At 42.7% G+C, this 16501-nt stretch overlaps 1 protein-coding gene across 1 annotated transcript in view; it reads left to right on the top strand.

Moving 5' to 3' along the window:
* The window catches only part of SLC2A4RG (SLC2A4 regulator), a 201324-nt gene that overhangs the window by 126271 nt on the left and 58552 nt on the right, over window positions 1–16501 (top strand). The window contains exons 7-8 of the mRNA XM_069243267.1: window positions 7389–7490; window positions 7614–7735. Coding sequence (XP_069099368.1) covers window positions 7389–7490; window positions 7614–7735 — 224 coding nt within the window. The remainder of the gene's footprint in view (window positions 1–7388; window positions 7491–7613; window positions 7736–16501) is intronic.

Genomic DNA, 16501 nt, shown 5'->3' with positions numbered 1-16501 from the left:
TTACATAGAACATCCTTCGTATCCTGTAGATATGAAGGAATGTTTTTGACAATCGGCTGCAGATAGCTATCAATGAACTCAGAAAGTCTTTCCGTAGGTGATCCTATTCCTGATATTATAGGTCTACCTGGCGGAGAAATGGCACTTTTATGCAATTTGGGTAAAGTATATATACATGGTGATGTGGGGTAAGGATTGAAAATATATTTGAATTCTAGATCGGAAATCAAGCCCTGATTACACCATAAAGATAACAATTGCTCCAATTCATCAACAATCTTTTTAATGGGATTACCTTGCAATTTCAGATATGCATTACTATCAGCCAATTGTCTGTCAATTTCTCGAACGTAGTTCGCTCTATCTAAAATCACAATGTTTCCCCCCTTATCTGCCTCTTTGATCACTATGTCTTGATTACTCCCCAGTTCTTTCAAGGCCAATCTCTGTTTGTTAGTTATATTAAATGATTTGTGAAAGTTGCCACATTTTATCTGTTTTTGAAGTTTAAACAGATCTTCTTTTACTAATCTTCCAAACACTTCTATGGCGTTATTACTAGGTAACTTAGGGGTAAACATAGATTTTGGTTTGAGGCCACTATTTAAAGATGTGTCCTGAACAATTTTAAGGTCATTTAGTAAGTCTAGCCTATCCATGTCGTTAAAATCCATATTTTCCAAAGTCAGTAAGTGTTCAATATCTGTAATATCTTTGATAGTGTAATTACTCATTGTAGTACTCAACGTGGTGTCAGGAGTTGCTTCCATATGTATTTCTGTCTTATCTGCAAAGTATTTTTTAAGTTTCAATTGTCGAAGAAATTTAAAAAAATCAATATGTACTTGCGTCATGTCACAAAGATTCGACACACAGTAACCCAATCCTTTACCTAACACTTTTTGTTGATCTTCAGTGAGAATATGTTTAGATAAATTAACAATCAAGATGCTGCTACAGTCCTGTACATCATCTACCATGTTTTTATTGGATGTGGGTATCAATTGTTCTTGATTTTGTTCCTTGCTGCTCTGGTCTGCATCCCTGTTGCTGGCTGATTTTTGGCCTCCTCTTCTCCTTTTGCCTCTACGTGTTTTGGCCTTACATTTTGAAAAGGTTGGTTGTAAGCATACCTCTTGTTTCCTAATCTGTACCTTCTTGCTTCCTGTAAAAAACTAGTAGTGGGCATTTGGTCATCATTTGAATTTGTATTGTCACTAGAGACGCTAGTACTGTCTGATTCATCTGACGTGATTGAAAAGTCAGATTCGTTGGTTATAGTTCCCAAAGTGCCCCTCACTCCTGCAGCTTGTCCTTTATGGATGAAGTTATCAAATCTCCTGGCGAACGTGTATACCCTACCACTCTCATAATCTCTATCATCTCTTCGTAATTTTGACATTTTTTTATTCTTGATATACATCTGATGTTTGTCAAGCATTTCTTTCAAAATCTTGTCATTTTTTATTTTAACATCTGGCAAATTTAGGGCCTTAATTTCATTTTCTAATTCCTGTATATCTCTTAGTAATTTTTCCCTCTTTTCCTCTGCATGTTGTATCAAAATTGTCATCATACCCTTCGAAGTTTCGAAGAGTAGTTGTTCCCACTCTAGCATGTGTTTGACTGACAAATCGTCGAAAGTAGGGAAAATAATTACCCTGAGGCCTCGAGGGACCTTTTTTTCAGTAATATATTTTTTTAGAACCGTGGCATCCCACCATGGGGATAATTCCTGTTAACATAGTCCTTCTTAACATAGTCCTTTCACGTTTAATGCAAGATCCATTTGAACCCATTCATAAGGAATTTCTACATCATCTCACTTGGAAAGCAGCTTTCCTCATAACGATCACATCAGTTCGTAGGGTTATCAAAATCCAAGCGTTATGTGCTAACAAACCTTATATAGTCTTCCACTCTAATACGTTAGTTCTCAGCACCCATCTGAAATTTCTTCCCAAAGTTATTTTGGATTTTCATGTCACCCGATTTCATTGCCAAACTTTTTTTCAGAACCCTCCTACTGCAGCAGAGAGAACCCTTCATTGCCTAGGTGTAAGGAGAGTCCTTGTGCAGATCGGACCAACTTCTTGTCCCCTATGGGTCGGTCCGTACAGGTTTGGCTGCTTCCAGACAATCCCTCTTCCGCTGGATAGTATTCCGCCTACTTTTTTGTTACCAAAAGGCCAACAACCCTTTGTTGGCAAGACCTAAGGCCCATTCTTCAAGGGGCAAAGCAGCTACAGCCGCTTTGATGAAAAATGTCGCCATTGCCGAATTGTGTTAAGTGGCTGCATGGAGATCTGTTCACATATTCACCAAATACTACTGTTTTGACTGACTCTACAACAGATGCTTAAGTAGGACCAATCTCCCTCGGACATCTATTTGGCAAGTCTGATCTTCTCTCCTCTGTCCTTTCCACCGATGTTAAGTGGGATGGGCTTGCTATTCTATTCAAATGCTTATGACTATCAATGGAGATCCCCCGTGAGAGAAGGAATAGTTTCTGATCTGTAACTCCAGTTCTCTCATAGGATGATTTCCATTGAAGTCATAAGAAGCCCTCCTTCCTTCCTGGTGGATATAGCAGAGAAAAGTATTGCACTTACCGATTATTGGTAACTATTGTCAGAAAGAACTGTAGCAACTGTCACCTGCTGAGCATGATGGTATACTGGTGGTCTCTGAAGCCTTAAAGGAGCAGTCACTGTTTTAGACTCTCATAATAGCAGGCTATGGGGCTACACTGTACTTTAATTCCTCATCTCTTATTTTTTCAGAAAAGGGTTTGTGAAGGAGATTTGAGCTCTGGTGTAAAACATTTACCTCAAACTATGCATTGTTATGGGTTTTGTTTTTTTAACCCTTTTCTAAGTACAGTCTGAAGAATTGCACCACTGTTGTCTGTTTGCCTAGGCTGCATATTATATTCTTTCTTAAGTGTTTCTACAGGCCCTCCTGAAGTAAGATGAACATCTACACTTAAGAAGATATTATATAAAGAAGTGCTCCGGGATACCCACATGTGGTGGAAACTATTCAGATGCTGATGACTTCAATGGAGATTCCCCTACGAAATGAACTGGAGTTAGAGGTAAACTATTCCTTCTTACTGACCTGCACATCTGTTGCTGTGCTGCTTCCACGAGAAACCCACACCAAGGATTGGAACTTGTCATATGAAGCACAGCTCGCTAGATGCTTAGAAGATGTTATATTGTACTATTAAGAGTAATCGCTTCCATCAACCTCGTAAATAAAATGAAATAAACTATTACTGCACGTCCACTGCTTACAAGTTTAGTTCACATCACAATGCATTTCAGAATTTCCCTGATCAAGGCAACGGTATGCACATTAATCGACTGACGCTGTAGTAGGACACTGGTGTAAATCAATGCAAATGTAACCTAACAGGTCTAAATACCTAGACATTGCCTCAAATCCGATGAAAAGCGATCAGATCCATGAAAATTATTTATACAGTGCAACCAGAAACTGAATGCACAGGATATAAACTAACCATTATCTATAACAACCACTATATGATTGTGCCACACAAGTATTAAACAATGTGGTCAGAGGTATGTATGTCAGTACAGACTGGCATGCAAGAAAATGCCTTAATGTACCCAATTGTAGAGAACGACTCATGGAAAACTACAAACCAGAATCAAAAAGGTGCTCAGACGGGAGAAACAAGGTAAGCGCAAACATACTAGCACATAGAGAGGATTCGCCAAATTGTGTTTGATGAAAATAGAGGTGCTTGTAAACCAACCAGTCACAGGTCTCATTGAATGATGTGGACTAGCTCAAGAACGTGGTGCACAGCAACTAACATTGGGTGTAGCATGAAATCTGTGGTGGACTTAATAATGATCATAAACATTTGAATATTTCTATGCATGCTTGTGATCCCAGAACAATTCAAGGTCACTTAAACCCATCCAAGAGCTGCTACAATCCAGGTAGTAGTTGATCTGTTTGTTTTGATGAAATAGTGAGTGATGTAGGAAGACCTTACAAGCCTGCTTCTATTTCAGTGGCTTGGGGAGGGGTGTAGGTTGTTTCCTTAGTAATGCCCATAAAGACGGTCTGAGACATTGTTTTTTTCTGCAGTTAAAAAACTCGGTTGTTCAAATTCATTCACGTCTCTACGCCTGCCAATAATGTACGGAAAACTAGAACTAGTCCTGTGAGACAATGGAAGTTAACCCCTGTCCCGATAAGAGGATTAAGTATTGTGTTGCTCACTTACGTGCTGAGGACCACGTAACAAAAGGCTCAGTTATACCCTGAAATAAGAGTTAAGGTACAAGGGAGACTGGAGAAACAGAAGCTTGCATTGCCCTTTGAGAGCTGTTGCCTTTTGCTTTAGAAAGCATGGCACTTGCCTTTAGAATATCCAACTTCACTTAAGGTCTCTGTGGCAGAAAATAGGCAGACTTGCTTCAGAAGCCAGATCTATACTGCATTGGTTAAACCACAAAGAAACCTTCAAAAGTTGCCAAATGCATTTAGAAGATGGGAGAGTGTGCTAAGTTATCTGCCTGCTACTCACAGGCATTTTTAATATAATAAATTGTAATGGTATATATTTGACAAACTTACCCAAAGTGGGGGTGAACATCGTTATGGTGCTTTCTCACCGGTTTTGTGTTACTATGATGTAGAAAACCTTTTAGTTTGCGGATATTGCCACGGGTTGTTGCCACAGGATATGAATGAGCCCTTCATCTTAGCTCCTCCTTTCCGTTTAGACACCAGGTGGCATGGACCTTAACTCTCTCTCCTTTCACTTTTTGAGGGCCATGCTTTTAAAACAGAAGGTTACTGTTGGCTTGAAAGGGAAGAGGGCAATTCCTTGTCTGGATTCTGACATGATGTGCTAAAGTGGCACAAGCAGCATTAGGGGTGGCTGTGGCCAAATGTGGGAACTAAACTTCTCTCAGGCTCCTCAAGCGGTACACTTCTTAGGAGTTACATACATTACCCAGCCATTTCACCCTTTGTTACATTCTTTTTAATGGGTTTGATGGAGATAGATATATATATATATTCACCCAAATTGTTACCGAACTCTATTAGGTGGGTGCCTCCTTCGTGCAAGCGGCACTGCACGTAATTAATGTCCAAACCAAGCAGCTCCACTACAGAGCCAGGGGCACTCTTGGATTCTGCTTCCTCACCCCAGCATGACGCGTTCCGGCAAAGTGCCTTCTACAAGACACACGCCCTCTAGTGTTTAAATACGTTTTTACTCCTCCTTCAATTCATTCATGATTACAAACAGACTTCATTTCCCATAATGCACCAAGCTGGATATGCTACCACTCTGATTTTTCTTAATTGTTTTTACACAGTCCCAATCATATTTTCTCTCAGTGGATTGTAATACCAAGAACATTTTGGTTTTGGGCACTTAGCTGTACTGTAGTGGCATATATATATGTATTAAACGAGCGAGCAAACTAGTGGCTAAAGTAGCCTTTACCATATGTGTATGGTGCATACTGTATTGAACAATAGTGGACAAATAAGCATGTTTATCTAAAGTAGGGTGGTTGTTTTAGGGGTCTGAAATGGTTGAAAATGTGCTCATGAATATTCCATCCTTGATCCCTCCCCACCCCACTCACCACTTTCAAGACAGCAGTCTGTCTCTTGTTGGCTAAATGAAGAACTGAGTTAAGGGTGGCGGAACAAACCATTCTTATATGAAGGCTGCTTCCATGTTAGCAACATATATCTTGCTCCTTTAATCCCATCTGCAATAACTTGCAGTAATGGGAAAATGTATGGGATCACAGTGTGCACCTTAAGATGAGGATAACGTATTCACTGTGCACTTATTCCCTTGAAATTTGTCCAGCCATTTCGAGCAGTCATTTGTTTGTGTTTCACACAAGGCTAACCTGCTACCTTTTTGCCAGTTCCAAGAGCTTGGAGACACCATTAACAGATGGCAATGCCAAAACAATTCTTTCCCCCACATAATCATAGTGGGTAGAATGAGCATTGTGCATTACAAGGTGTGCCCTAGACTGGAATGCTTTTGGCATCATTTCGAGGTATTCATGCTAGCTGATCACCAAAAGCCAAGAAACAAACCGGTTCTAGACTGGCAAGCTGCCTTGCCATAGGGATACTTTTGGATGAGTGCAGGCTTCGATCTTAGTGTATAGAGTGTGTAATTTATTGATAGGGGGTTTGGTCACTTCAGAAGTGGTGGCTGCCTCTAAACAATCCATGATTAGATGGACAGTGGAATACATCACAACATGCTGTCTGGCAACCAACAAAGCACCTAGGTGGTCCTAGGGCCCCCTGAATGAGAGGCAAAGCAGCTACACTCCTCTGAGCAACATACTTGTTTCTCTAGGTTGCTGAGAGGCCACTTGAATATCAGTATAAATCTTTGGTAATTACTGTTTACTTGCATTTGACTCCACATCTGGCAAACAAGTGTCAGGCCTGTGTGCTAAACTCATTCTTTTTCTCAATTCTGACTCGTTCTCCTCCTGCTATGAGGGATGAGCCTACCGTTATAATTGATATTTATCAATAGTAATGAAGATCCTAAGATGTAGAAAAAAGGTTACTTCTTATAATCCTGATTCTCTCTTGTGGTATCTTCAATAAGATTATGACCAATCCTTCTGGCTACCCAGTAATTTCAGGAAAGCGTGTGGGAAATAATGAGACTTTCTCTTACTGATCCGTCAACATCTACTGATCCCAACTGTTGCCTCCCTGGCTCAATTTTTTGCATTCTTTCCTCTAAACTAGATATTTGAAAAAGCCTACTTAACCCAGCTGTATAGGTTAGTTCTCACATATAATTGGAACTGTCTAGATTGAGTGTGTTGGTGATTGTAAAATGATTTGTACCTAAACCCATGATGTAGAACTAGATTTTTTTTTTTAAGTTTACTTATTTAGGGTGTTAGTGTGAAGATTAAGTAGGCTCCCCTAATCGGTCTAGAGGTAATGACATATTTGTTCTTGAAATTTAGCAGCCTAAATAACGTCATAGAGGTATTATCTCTTCTTGCATTTCTGTTTTTGAAACAGGCTGTAGCCTTAAATGAATAAAGGTGAAGTGGTCAACATCATTGAAAGACATGTGGGTGGTATACCCATTACTTTGAATTTGTACTTAGAAACTTTGTGGCATTGAGATTAAAAAAAACAAATCACACTGTCACATTTTGCATTTTACATGCTTGACAAAAGACTTCTCTAATGTAGGTTTGGTCTACTTAATGAGCATTTGAAAGTGTGTAATGCTGACAGAGAATGCTTTATAGAAAGAAGATAATGTATGTTTTGTCATCATTGAGAGTGCCTTAATCGATTTTACTTAACGTTTCTTGTAGGCAGCGTCCCCCATCAGTGTTTCCACCGCCAAGCTCTTTCCCGGAAATGCAGGCTTCAGTTTCTCCTGGCAGCCTCCGCCAGTCCTTTTCAAAACACCCCCAGTAAGTATTAAGTAACTTGCTAAATTTGAATCTTTTGCTTCAAGCAACTACAGGCCGAAACGGGGCACCCTCTTCATAAATGGTTAGTTGACCTCCCTTTCCCACCTCTTTTCCTTTTTTCAGGGAAGCCTCAACTTAGCACAAATTCGCACAGTTGGTGTTAATGAAAAGCGTCTTCAGATGCCACACCAAACTGTGGTGAAGACTTACTCACCTGCAGTTTCTGCACCAAAGACTGGGATGAGGTATGTGTGTCTCTCCTCTATCCCAGCCTCCCTCATGTGGCTTAGTCTCCCCTGAGCAAACTGTGCAAAGCACTTGACATAGTCCCTTTATACTTTACGTTCACTAGATATATGTATAGACAGCCTAACAAAATAAATCTTACTACATACTGAATGAAATGTAGAACCTCCGTGTGTGCCTTGTTACAGCTGTTATGTCGCTTCCTGCAGAATTCAGCTGCGGGCTGCTTTACAGTATAAATGTCCTTCAGGACAAAAGCTTGCCACCCCTCTGTCATCAGGTCTGGTCTCCATGCTTGCTAGCCCAGACAGTGTTTTCTTTGAAGAAAAAATAAAGACGTGCTAATTGCAGATGAGGGGGCATAATAAACGCGTTGAGCAGAGTAATAGGTAGCATGATAATTGGGCATTGCAAGAATTACTTTTCCATAGGTCAATAGCTTAACCAGTGTGCTTTGGAATACACAACTGCAGTATCTCGGCAAGGCATTCCCAGTAAACTGTACATGCGACATATCATGTCATTATATTCAGACAATAAAAAAGATAGATAGATCATATGTGTTCTCTTCCAGAGAATCCTCATCAAAGTCATAAGCATTGAATTGTGTGTGTGTGTGTGTGTGTGTACATGTACATGTATGGCTGTAGCTACACATGCTCTGCATATTTCCGCCATCTAGTGTTTGCATCAGAGTTTTGCAAGTTGTTTATCTTTGAAGAAGCATTTTCGAGCCACAAGATAGAGTGACTCCTTCTTCTCGGAAATGCTGCGCATGGGCATCCAGTTCTTTGTTAGATTGTTTTCTCTCCGCCGACTGGTTCAGATGTCTGTATTTTCGCTCAGTTTTCGACTCACATTAATCCAAAAATTTCAGTCTGCCTAAGTTTCATTCAATGGTATTGTTCCTCCAATTGCGATATTCCATCTTTGTGTGCGATCTTCTAAACATTGGGTAGATTTTTCGACGACGGCCGTCCTGCGGGTAGCACCAAAAAAAGAATGTTGAGTTCATTGAACGGACACTATTTTGTTTCTGTCCTCAGTGCCATTCCAACTTCCCCCACACCAACCATCATTAGGTGTATAATCTGTGCCTCTCCCACGATCAGGAAGCTACCTGCACCGCCTGTAGATCTTTCAGATCTAAGAAGACTCCCTCAGGACCAAAGAGGTCGTAGGCTGGAAATGGTGTGAAAATCCCCAGAAGACACCCAGGACATCTTTGGGGAGGTGCACAGGCAGGAGGAATCCGAACAAGAAGAGGCCTTCTCCAGTCAAGATTCCGACATTCAGTTGGAGATTGAGAGCAGTGAGGTGATGTTGGCGCAACCAGTGAATACTGTAACCCCTCCTGCCCAACAAACGACTGTTTAAAAAAAAAAAAAAAACCTTAAAGAGATTGCCAGACTGCCACTGCCAACAGTACGTGGTCGGACTCAAAAAATTACTTTGGTTGCCCTGCCCTTTGGCTTGGCTCCGAAACCAGCCAAGACACTAACAGCAGCCTCGGCATCGACCTCCAGCATTTCGGTCTGAATTGCTTGCAAAAAATCTTCGGCACTGAGCACCTCTGGTCCGACCTGATGAGCCACAATCGGTACCGAAAACAAAGGAATCAACTCCTTTGGAGGGTATGGATTCCATCCAGTCCTCCACTTCCCCATCTCCAAATGAGCTTATTTTGGAGACTGTGGACGCAAAACAGCGCTGCCTCCATTTCCAGGAAGGTACAGGGCGTGCCACTGCCACCCCCCCCCCCCCAATCACATTCAAGAGGAAGTTATCCTTCCAAGAGGCCTTGGACAGTTCACTTCCTCCAAAAAAGACCTCTAAGGACAAAGCTACATTATCTAAACCTTTGCCTACTCCTACTCCTGAATTACCTTCCTCACCACCTCCACCACCTCATTCGTCTCCACCTCTTTCCCTTCCTCGTTCCCCTGCCTCTCCTACTGCAGGAGACCTCACACCTCAGGGTTCACCTCTATTTATAGGGGAATATTTGGGTGGAACACAGCAAGACCCAGACTCATGAGATGCCTATGACTTCGATCCCATGATAGATACAGACCCAGATTTATACCCTGCAAGACCCTCTCCCCCAGAGGACTCTACTTGTTACCAGCAGGTTATAGCAAGAGCAGCTGCTTTTCATAATGTTCAGCTCAATAGGAATCTGATAGAACAGGAATTTCTGTTTGACACCTTAACCACCACACACTAGGAATCTTCAGTTCCTTCCTATGCTTCTTGGCATGATTTGTCACGCAGACGACCTCTTAAAGGAGCCAGTCCGCTCTAGAACTGTTTCTGCTAGTGTGGATAAAAAGTATAAACCTGCTCCTTCTGATCCACTATACATCAGTCCTCAGGTCCCCAGATTCAATAGTGGCTACCACTAGGAAGCGAGCCAGCGGCTAGGCTACAGGAGAGACACCTCCACCGGACAAGGAAAGCAAAAAGATAGATGCATCGGATGAAAGAGTTGCAGCACAAGCAGCAAATCATTGGCGCATTGCCAATTCACAGGTCCTCTTAACAAGGTATGATTGAGCTCACTGGGTTGAAATCGAGGAGCTCTTCCAATATCTCCTCGAAGAGAACCACAAACTAAGCCAGCAGATTGTTACAGAAGGACAATCAATCACTAAAAACTCTATATGCTGTGCATTTGATGCCGCAGACACAGCTGCACCAAGGGGGAAATAAAAGCATATTATTAAGGAGACACGTCTAGCTTAGATGTTCTGGCTTTAAGCCAGAGGTACAAGAAGCAGTGCCCTTTGATAAAGAACACCTTTTTGGCCCCCAAATGAACTCCACTCTGGAGAAACTCAAAAAAGATACTGACATTGCAAAGGCCAAGGGGACCCTCCAGTCTCAGGCACACAGTTAATTGTTGTCGCCCCACATTTAGAGGTGGTCACAAAGCCACAGCCTCGGAACCATCTACTTCTCAACCTAAACAACCCTAAACCTCATATTCTCAAAGTTTCTTCAGAGGGACCTATAGAGGCAACAACAGCAGAGGCAAGAGCATTGTCACACATGGTTCATCCTCAGCATCTAAGCAGGGACTACGTATATCTGTCCAATTTTTCACACTCAATGGATAGATCTAACATTGGACAAAGGGGCCCTTTCCATTATCCAACATGGTTATTATCTAGAACTCACTACCACACCTCCAAACATTCCCCCTTGTTCTTGCAGGTTATCTCACAAACGTCTGACCCTTCGAAAGCAAGAGGTATAGTCCCTGCTTCTCAAAGGCTCCATAGAGCCTGTTCCATTACAATACCAGGGAACAGGAGTATATTCCCTATATTTTCTCATCCCCAAAATGATGTCACGCTCAGGCCAATTCTGGATACATTCTTTCAGAAGACTTTCACATGGTTACTCTTCAAGACATTATTCCACTACTTAAACAAGGGGACTTTATGAAGGCACTAGACTTCAAAGATGCCTACGTCCACATTCCCATCCACCCTGCATACAGGAAATATCTAAGCTTTGTGGTTGCAGGAAAGCATTATCAATTCAAAGTCCTGCCTGCCGGAGTCACAACTGCTCCCAGAGTAGTCACAAAGTGCTTGGCGGTAGTCGCTGCACACCTCAAAAGACAAAATATACACATGTTCTCTTAACTAGACTGGCTAATCAAAGCCAGCACTCTCAAGCAGTATGGGTCTCAGACTACAGTAAAACTACTTCACAAGTTAGGGTTCACAGTCAGGTTTCTCAAATTCCATCTACAACCTCTTAAGGTTCAGCGCTATTTAGGAGCCATTCTCAATGCAGTTGGGGGTTAGCATATCCCAACCCAGCATACATTCAGAATTTTCAGTCTTTTCTCCCTCAATTTCAGATGAATCACACATATACAGTCAGAACTATCATGCACTTTTTAGGGATGGTGGCATCCTGCATTGCCATCGTTCCCCATGCCAGACTACAAATGTGTTTCCTGCAGCAGTGTTTGTCACATTAGTGGTCTTAGGCACAGGGTCACCTGGAAGATCTAGTGTTATTAGACCGCCATATTGACTGCTCTCTGCAATGGTGGAACACCACCAACTTGTTGAAAGAGTGCCTTTTCTGGACCCTGTGCCTCAATTCATTCTGACCACAAATGCATCACTCATGGGGCGGGAGGCTCACCTTCAAGACCTCACAGTACATGAATTCTGAGATCTCACTCACCAATCCATGCACATCAACTATCTGGAGCTTTAGGCAGTGTTTCTAACCCTGAAATATTTTCTTCCTCACCTGTCACACAAGGTTGTCTTAGTCCAAACGGACAACATGACAGCCATGTATTATCGACAGAAGGAGGTGGGAACGTGGTCATCCCAGTTGTCGAAACTCACTCAGACAATATGGGAGTGGGCTCTTTACCATTGCATTCACATAGTGGCAGATTATCTCCCAGGAATGGACAACAACTTCGCAGACCTGCTCAGAAGAATGCATCAACGAGTCCACGAATGGGGACTCCACCCGCAAGTCCTTCAAGATACTTCAAAAAATGGGGAGCTCCTCAAATAAACATTTTTGCCACCGCTGAAAATGCAAAAAAAATGGCCAAGCTTTGCATCCGGGCACCCACATCCTCTATCCAAGGGCAATGCTCTGTGGATGAACTGGTCAGGGATATTTGCTTACGCTTTTCCCGGTCTCTCACTCTTATTCCTTTCTTGGTTTGAAAAATCAGGCAGACACCCCTCATGTTTCTTGTAGCTCCCACTTGGGCACGCCAGCCATGGTTCACTACGCTCCAGGACCTCGCACTAGTTCCTTATAAAAAGCTCCCCATCAGACCAGATCCTCTGACACAGGATCCAGGACAGATCAGACATCCAAACCCCAAGTCACTCAACCTTGCAATATGGCACTTGAAGTCCTAGAGTTTGGGTATTTAGGATTGCCTTCAAAATGTATGGACATTCTCAGGGAAGCTTGTGGATCTACAACTTGTGATGCAGAAAAATGGAAATGTTTTGCTTACTACTGTCAGTCCCAACAAATTAACCCCATTAAGGCTACTGTACAAGACATTGTTATTTGCTTCATTTACAGAAAGCAAATTTGGCTTACACTTCTATTAGTCTTAAAGTTACAGCGATAGCAGCATACTCACAAAACAGACAACATACTTCTTTGTTCAGAATCCCAGTTATCAAAGCCTTTATGGAAGGCCTTAAAAGAGTATTTCCACCCAGGGTACCTCCAGCATCATCCTGGAATCTTAATATTGTACTTACTAGGCTGATGGGGCCTCCTGTTGAGCCACTTAATTCTTGGCCTCTTCAGTATTTTTCTTGGAAAGTTGAGTTCTTTTTAGTCTCTGTTACATCGCTCAGACGTGTTAGTGAGCTCCAGGCCCTAAAGTTGGAAGAACCTTTCTTCCAAATAGACAGAGACAGTGGTTATTCATACAAATCCAAAGTTCCTACCCTGTGTAGTTTCTGAATTTCATATCAATCCATTGAGTTACCAGTGTTGCGCCGCGGCCTAGCGTGATGCACCCCGAGGCACCAATTGGGAACGCAGCTGTTGCCGCGGTTCCTCTTTTCAGCCGCCGGGCATGCCGCTTTCCTTTTTTCTTCGCATGAGGCCCTAGGTTTCACATTGGGCCTCGCGAGTTCGGGAGGCGGCATGGCCTAAGAATTAGTTTGACCCCATTTTCCCCACTTTAGCACGTACCTGGTCTTTAGTTTATTTCTTTTCTTCTGTTTTTTGTTCTTCTTTTATGGTCTATCTCTCTTTTGGGTGAAGCCATATTTTTGCTTGCTTTTCCTAGCACACCTTTTTCTTCCCTGCATGCATCAGGATCCCTATCTAACATGGTGTCCTCATCTACATTTTCTATGATAGCTGTCCCAAACTTATTTGGCGTCTTTTCCCTTCCTGCATGTCACTTCCTGTTTTTGGGTATATAAGGACTCAGACACTTGATCTCCTTGCGGTGCAACACTTCCTTTTGGTGGTGATCACGCTCCGGTTTTTTCCCGTCCCTTTTTTCTGCTGCTTTCTGGCTTTTCAGTTATATTTTTTTTGTTTTTTGATAACTTACCTTGCCAGTGCTTTTGTTGTTTCAGGGAGTTCCAGCCTTGAGGTTTTTTTTTCCTTTGGGTTTTTTCCTCAGGGACTCCTTTTGGAGGGCACGGACTGCCTTGACGTTTCCTTGTCAGCAGCACCGTGGCTACCAAAAAGGGTCACCCATATCTTGGCCAAGGCAGGACCTACAAGCGACAAGACCATCCTGCAGACAAGTCTGGTAAGCGACAAGTCAACCGTGACAACCAGTTCTTTTCCCGCAACCTGAATCTTTTGCAGAAAGAGCTCTCAACACTGCAGATGTCAAACAGGCGCTCATGTACTATATGGATTGGACCAAAGATTTTAGGAAAACTAGCATTTTCTATACCTCATAAGGGTATTCCAAAATCAAAAAACAGCATAGCTAGATGGATAGTTAAATTAATACAAACATGCTTATGGCAAGGCAAAAAGACAGTTACCTGTGACTCCTAGAGCACATTCCACTAGGAAACGAGCATTTGCATTAACAGAAAGGCAGCAGGTAAAGAATGAGAAATTGAGCGCAGTGTAATTCCTGGTATTGGAATAATGGGGCGCTGCAGGTTAGGGTTGAGGTGCACTGACAGTTGTATGTGGGCTGCAGTACTGGAATAGTAACAGGCACACAAGGTCAGAAGTGAGGTATGTTAATGGAGCTATGTATGGAACCTAGTATTGGTGTGCCGGTGTTGCTGAGTGTTAGCCTGGAGGTGCCCTGATGAAGCTTTGAGTGTGGCCAGTATGGGAGTGGCATTGCCTCTGAACCACAGACTAGGAGTCCTGAAGGGCGTGTGTGTGTGTGAGCCTCAGTACTGAGAAGAAATGTGCACTGAATGTTAGAATTGATGGATTCTGACGGAGCTGTGGTGATTCCCATCAACTGTGGCGTTAGATGTTAGACTTGAGGTGCACTGGCTGAGCTGTGTTTTGCTCTTTTGGGTCCAGTATTGGCTTGGCAGTGGGACTGATTATTAGAATTGAGCTGCTGTAATGGATCTGAATGTAAGGGAGTTCCAGTATAGAAAAGGAAGTGACCACTTGGCTAGAACGGAGGTGCACTGATGTAGCTGCACCTGAGGTCCTAGTACTGGAACAGCAGAGTGTACTGACTGTAAGAACTGAGGAGCTCTGGCAGACAGCATGTGTTGGGTTCTGGCACAGCTGAGGGCTTGGAGTGTGTGAACTGAGGTGCACTGATGGAGCTGTGTCCGAGGTCCCAGTACATTGAGCAGCAGAGTGCACTGACTGCAAGAACTGAGGTGCTCCTGCAGATAGCGTGTGTGGAGTTACTGGCATGGCTGAGGGCTTGAGTGTGCGAACTGAAGTGCACTGATGGAGCTGTGCCCGAGGTTCCAGTACTGGAGGAGCAGAGTGTACTGACTGCAAGAACTGAGGTGCTCTGGCAGACGGTGTGTGTTGGGTTTGTGGCACTGGCATGGCTGAGGGCTTGGAGTGTGTGAACTGAGGTAAACTGATCAAGCTGCCAGTGGGATCAGAGTATGGAGCAGAAGTAGGCAATGTCCCCAAGGATTGCGGAGCCCTGGTAGAGCTGGGTGCCTAGGCTATAAGCAGTTACAAGCGATCCTCCGCCCTTGCTCTCAGCACACAGGCAGGCACACTTGGTAAAGAAAATCCAAGCCAGGGCAGGAACCAGGCAGCTGAGACAGGGTGCAGAGAGCCTACAAAGACTAAATGGGACCAAGATTACAGCCTGATTTATAGCCTTGTTTACAGCTAAGCTCAGAGGAAGAATGCTGTGCTTATGAAAAGGAAAGGTTCCCTGGACAGAAGCAGGAAACACAGTAAAAAATAAAAGTCCCCTACAGACCAGAGAGCCAGGACAAAGTAGAATTATACAGTAGTTGGTCAGTGCTCCCACATAGAAGGAGGGACAAAGAGGCATGACTGACCACTAGCAAGCAAGGATTTTTAAATGAGATTGAAACTAACAAATGAAATAGCTGGAAGCCCACAGAAGAAGTATACTTAAAAGTATACAAGAGGTCGTACGTTTTTGCTCGGCCTATAAATGGACCACCATGGTCTTTTTAGGAAACTTACCTTTAGCTGACATTTGCAAAGTAGCTACTTTGTCTGCACCACATACATTCACAAAGCCTTATTGTGTAGAGGAAGTAGTACATCAACAAGCCAATGAAGGACAGGCTGTCCTGAAAACACTTTTTCAAACAAGTGCAACTCCTCCAGGCTCGCCACCGCTGTGAATCTATGTACCACGAACAGTTGTCTGCTGGGTAAGTAACATTATTATATATATATATATATATATATATATATATATATATATATATATATATATATATATATATATATATATATATATATATATATATATATATATATATATATGTTTGATGGCATGTGTAGCTGCAGATACACATGCTGTGCATATCCCGCCATCTAGTATTGGGCTCGGAGTGTTACAAGTTGTTTTTCTTCGAAGAAGTCTTTTCGAGTCACGAGATCGAGGGACTCCTCCCCTTTTGGCTCCATTGCGCATGGGCGTCGACTCCATCTTAGATTGTTTTCTTTCCGCCATCGAGTTCGGACGTGTTCCTCTTCGCTCCGTGTTTCGGTTCGGAAAGTTAGTTAAATCTCGGAAAATTTGACGGTATTGTTTGCGTTCGGTATCGGGATAGTTATAGCAGATC

Source organism: Pleurodeles waltl, chromosome 7 (genome assembly GCF_031143425.1).
Source record: "Pleurodeles waltl isolate 20211129_DDA chromosome 7, aPleWal1.hap1.20221129, whole genome shotgun sequence".
Lineage (NCBI taxonomy): Eukaryota > Metazoa > Chordata > Amphibia > Caudata > Salamandridae > Pleurodeles > Pleurodeles waltl.
Note: the sequence above shows the minus strand (reverse complement) of the source record. Positions and strands in the feature narration are given on the sequence as shown.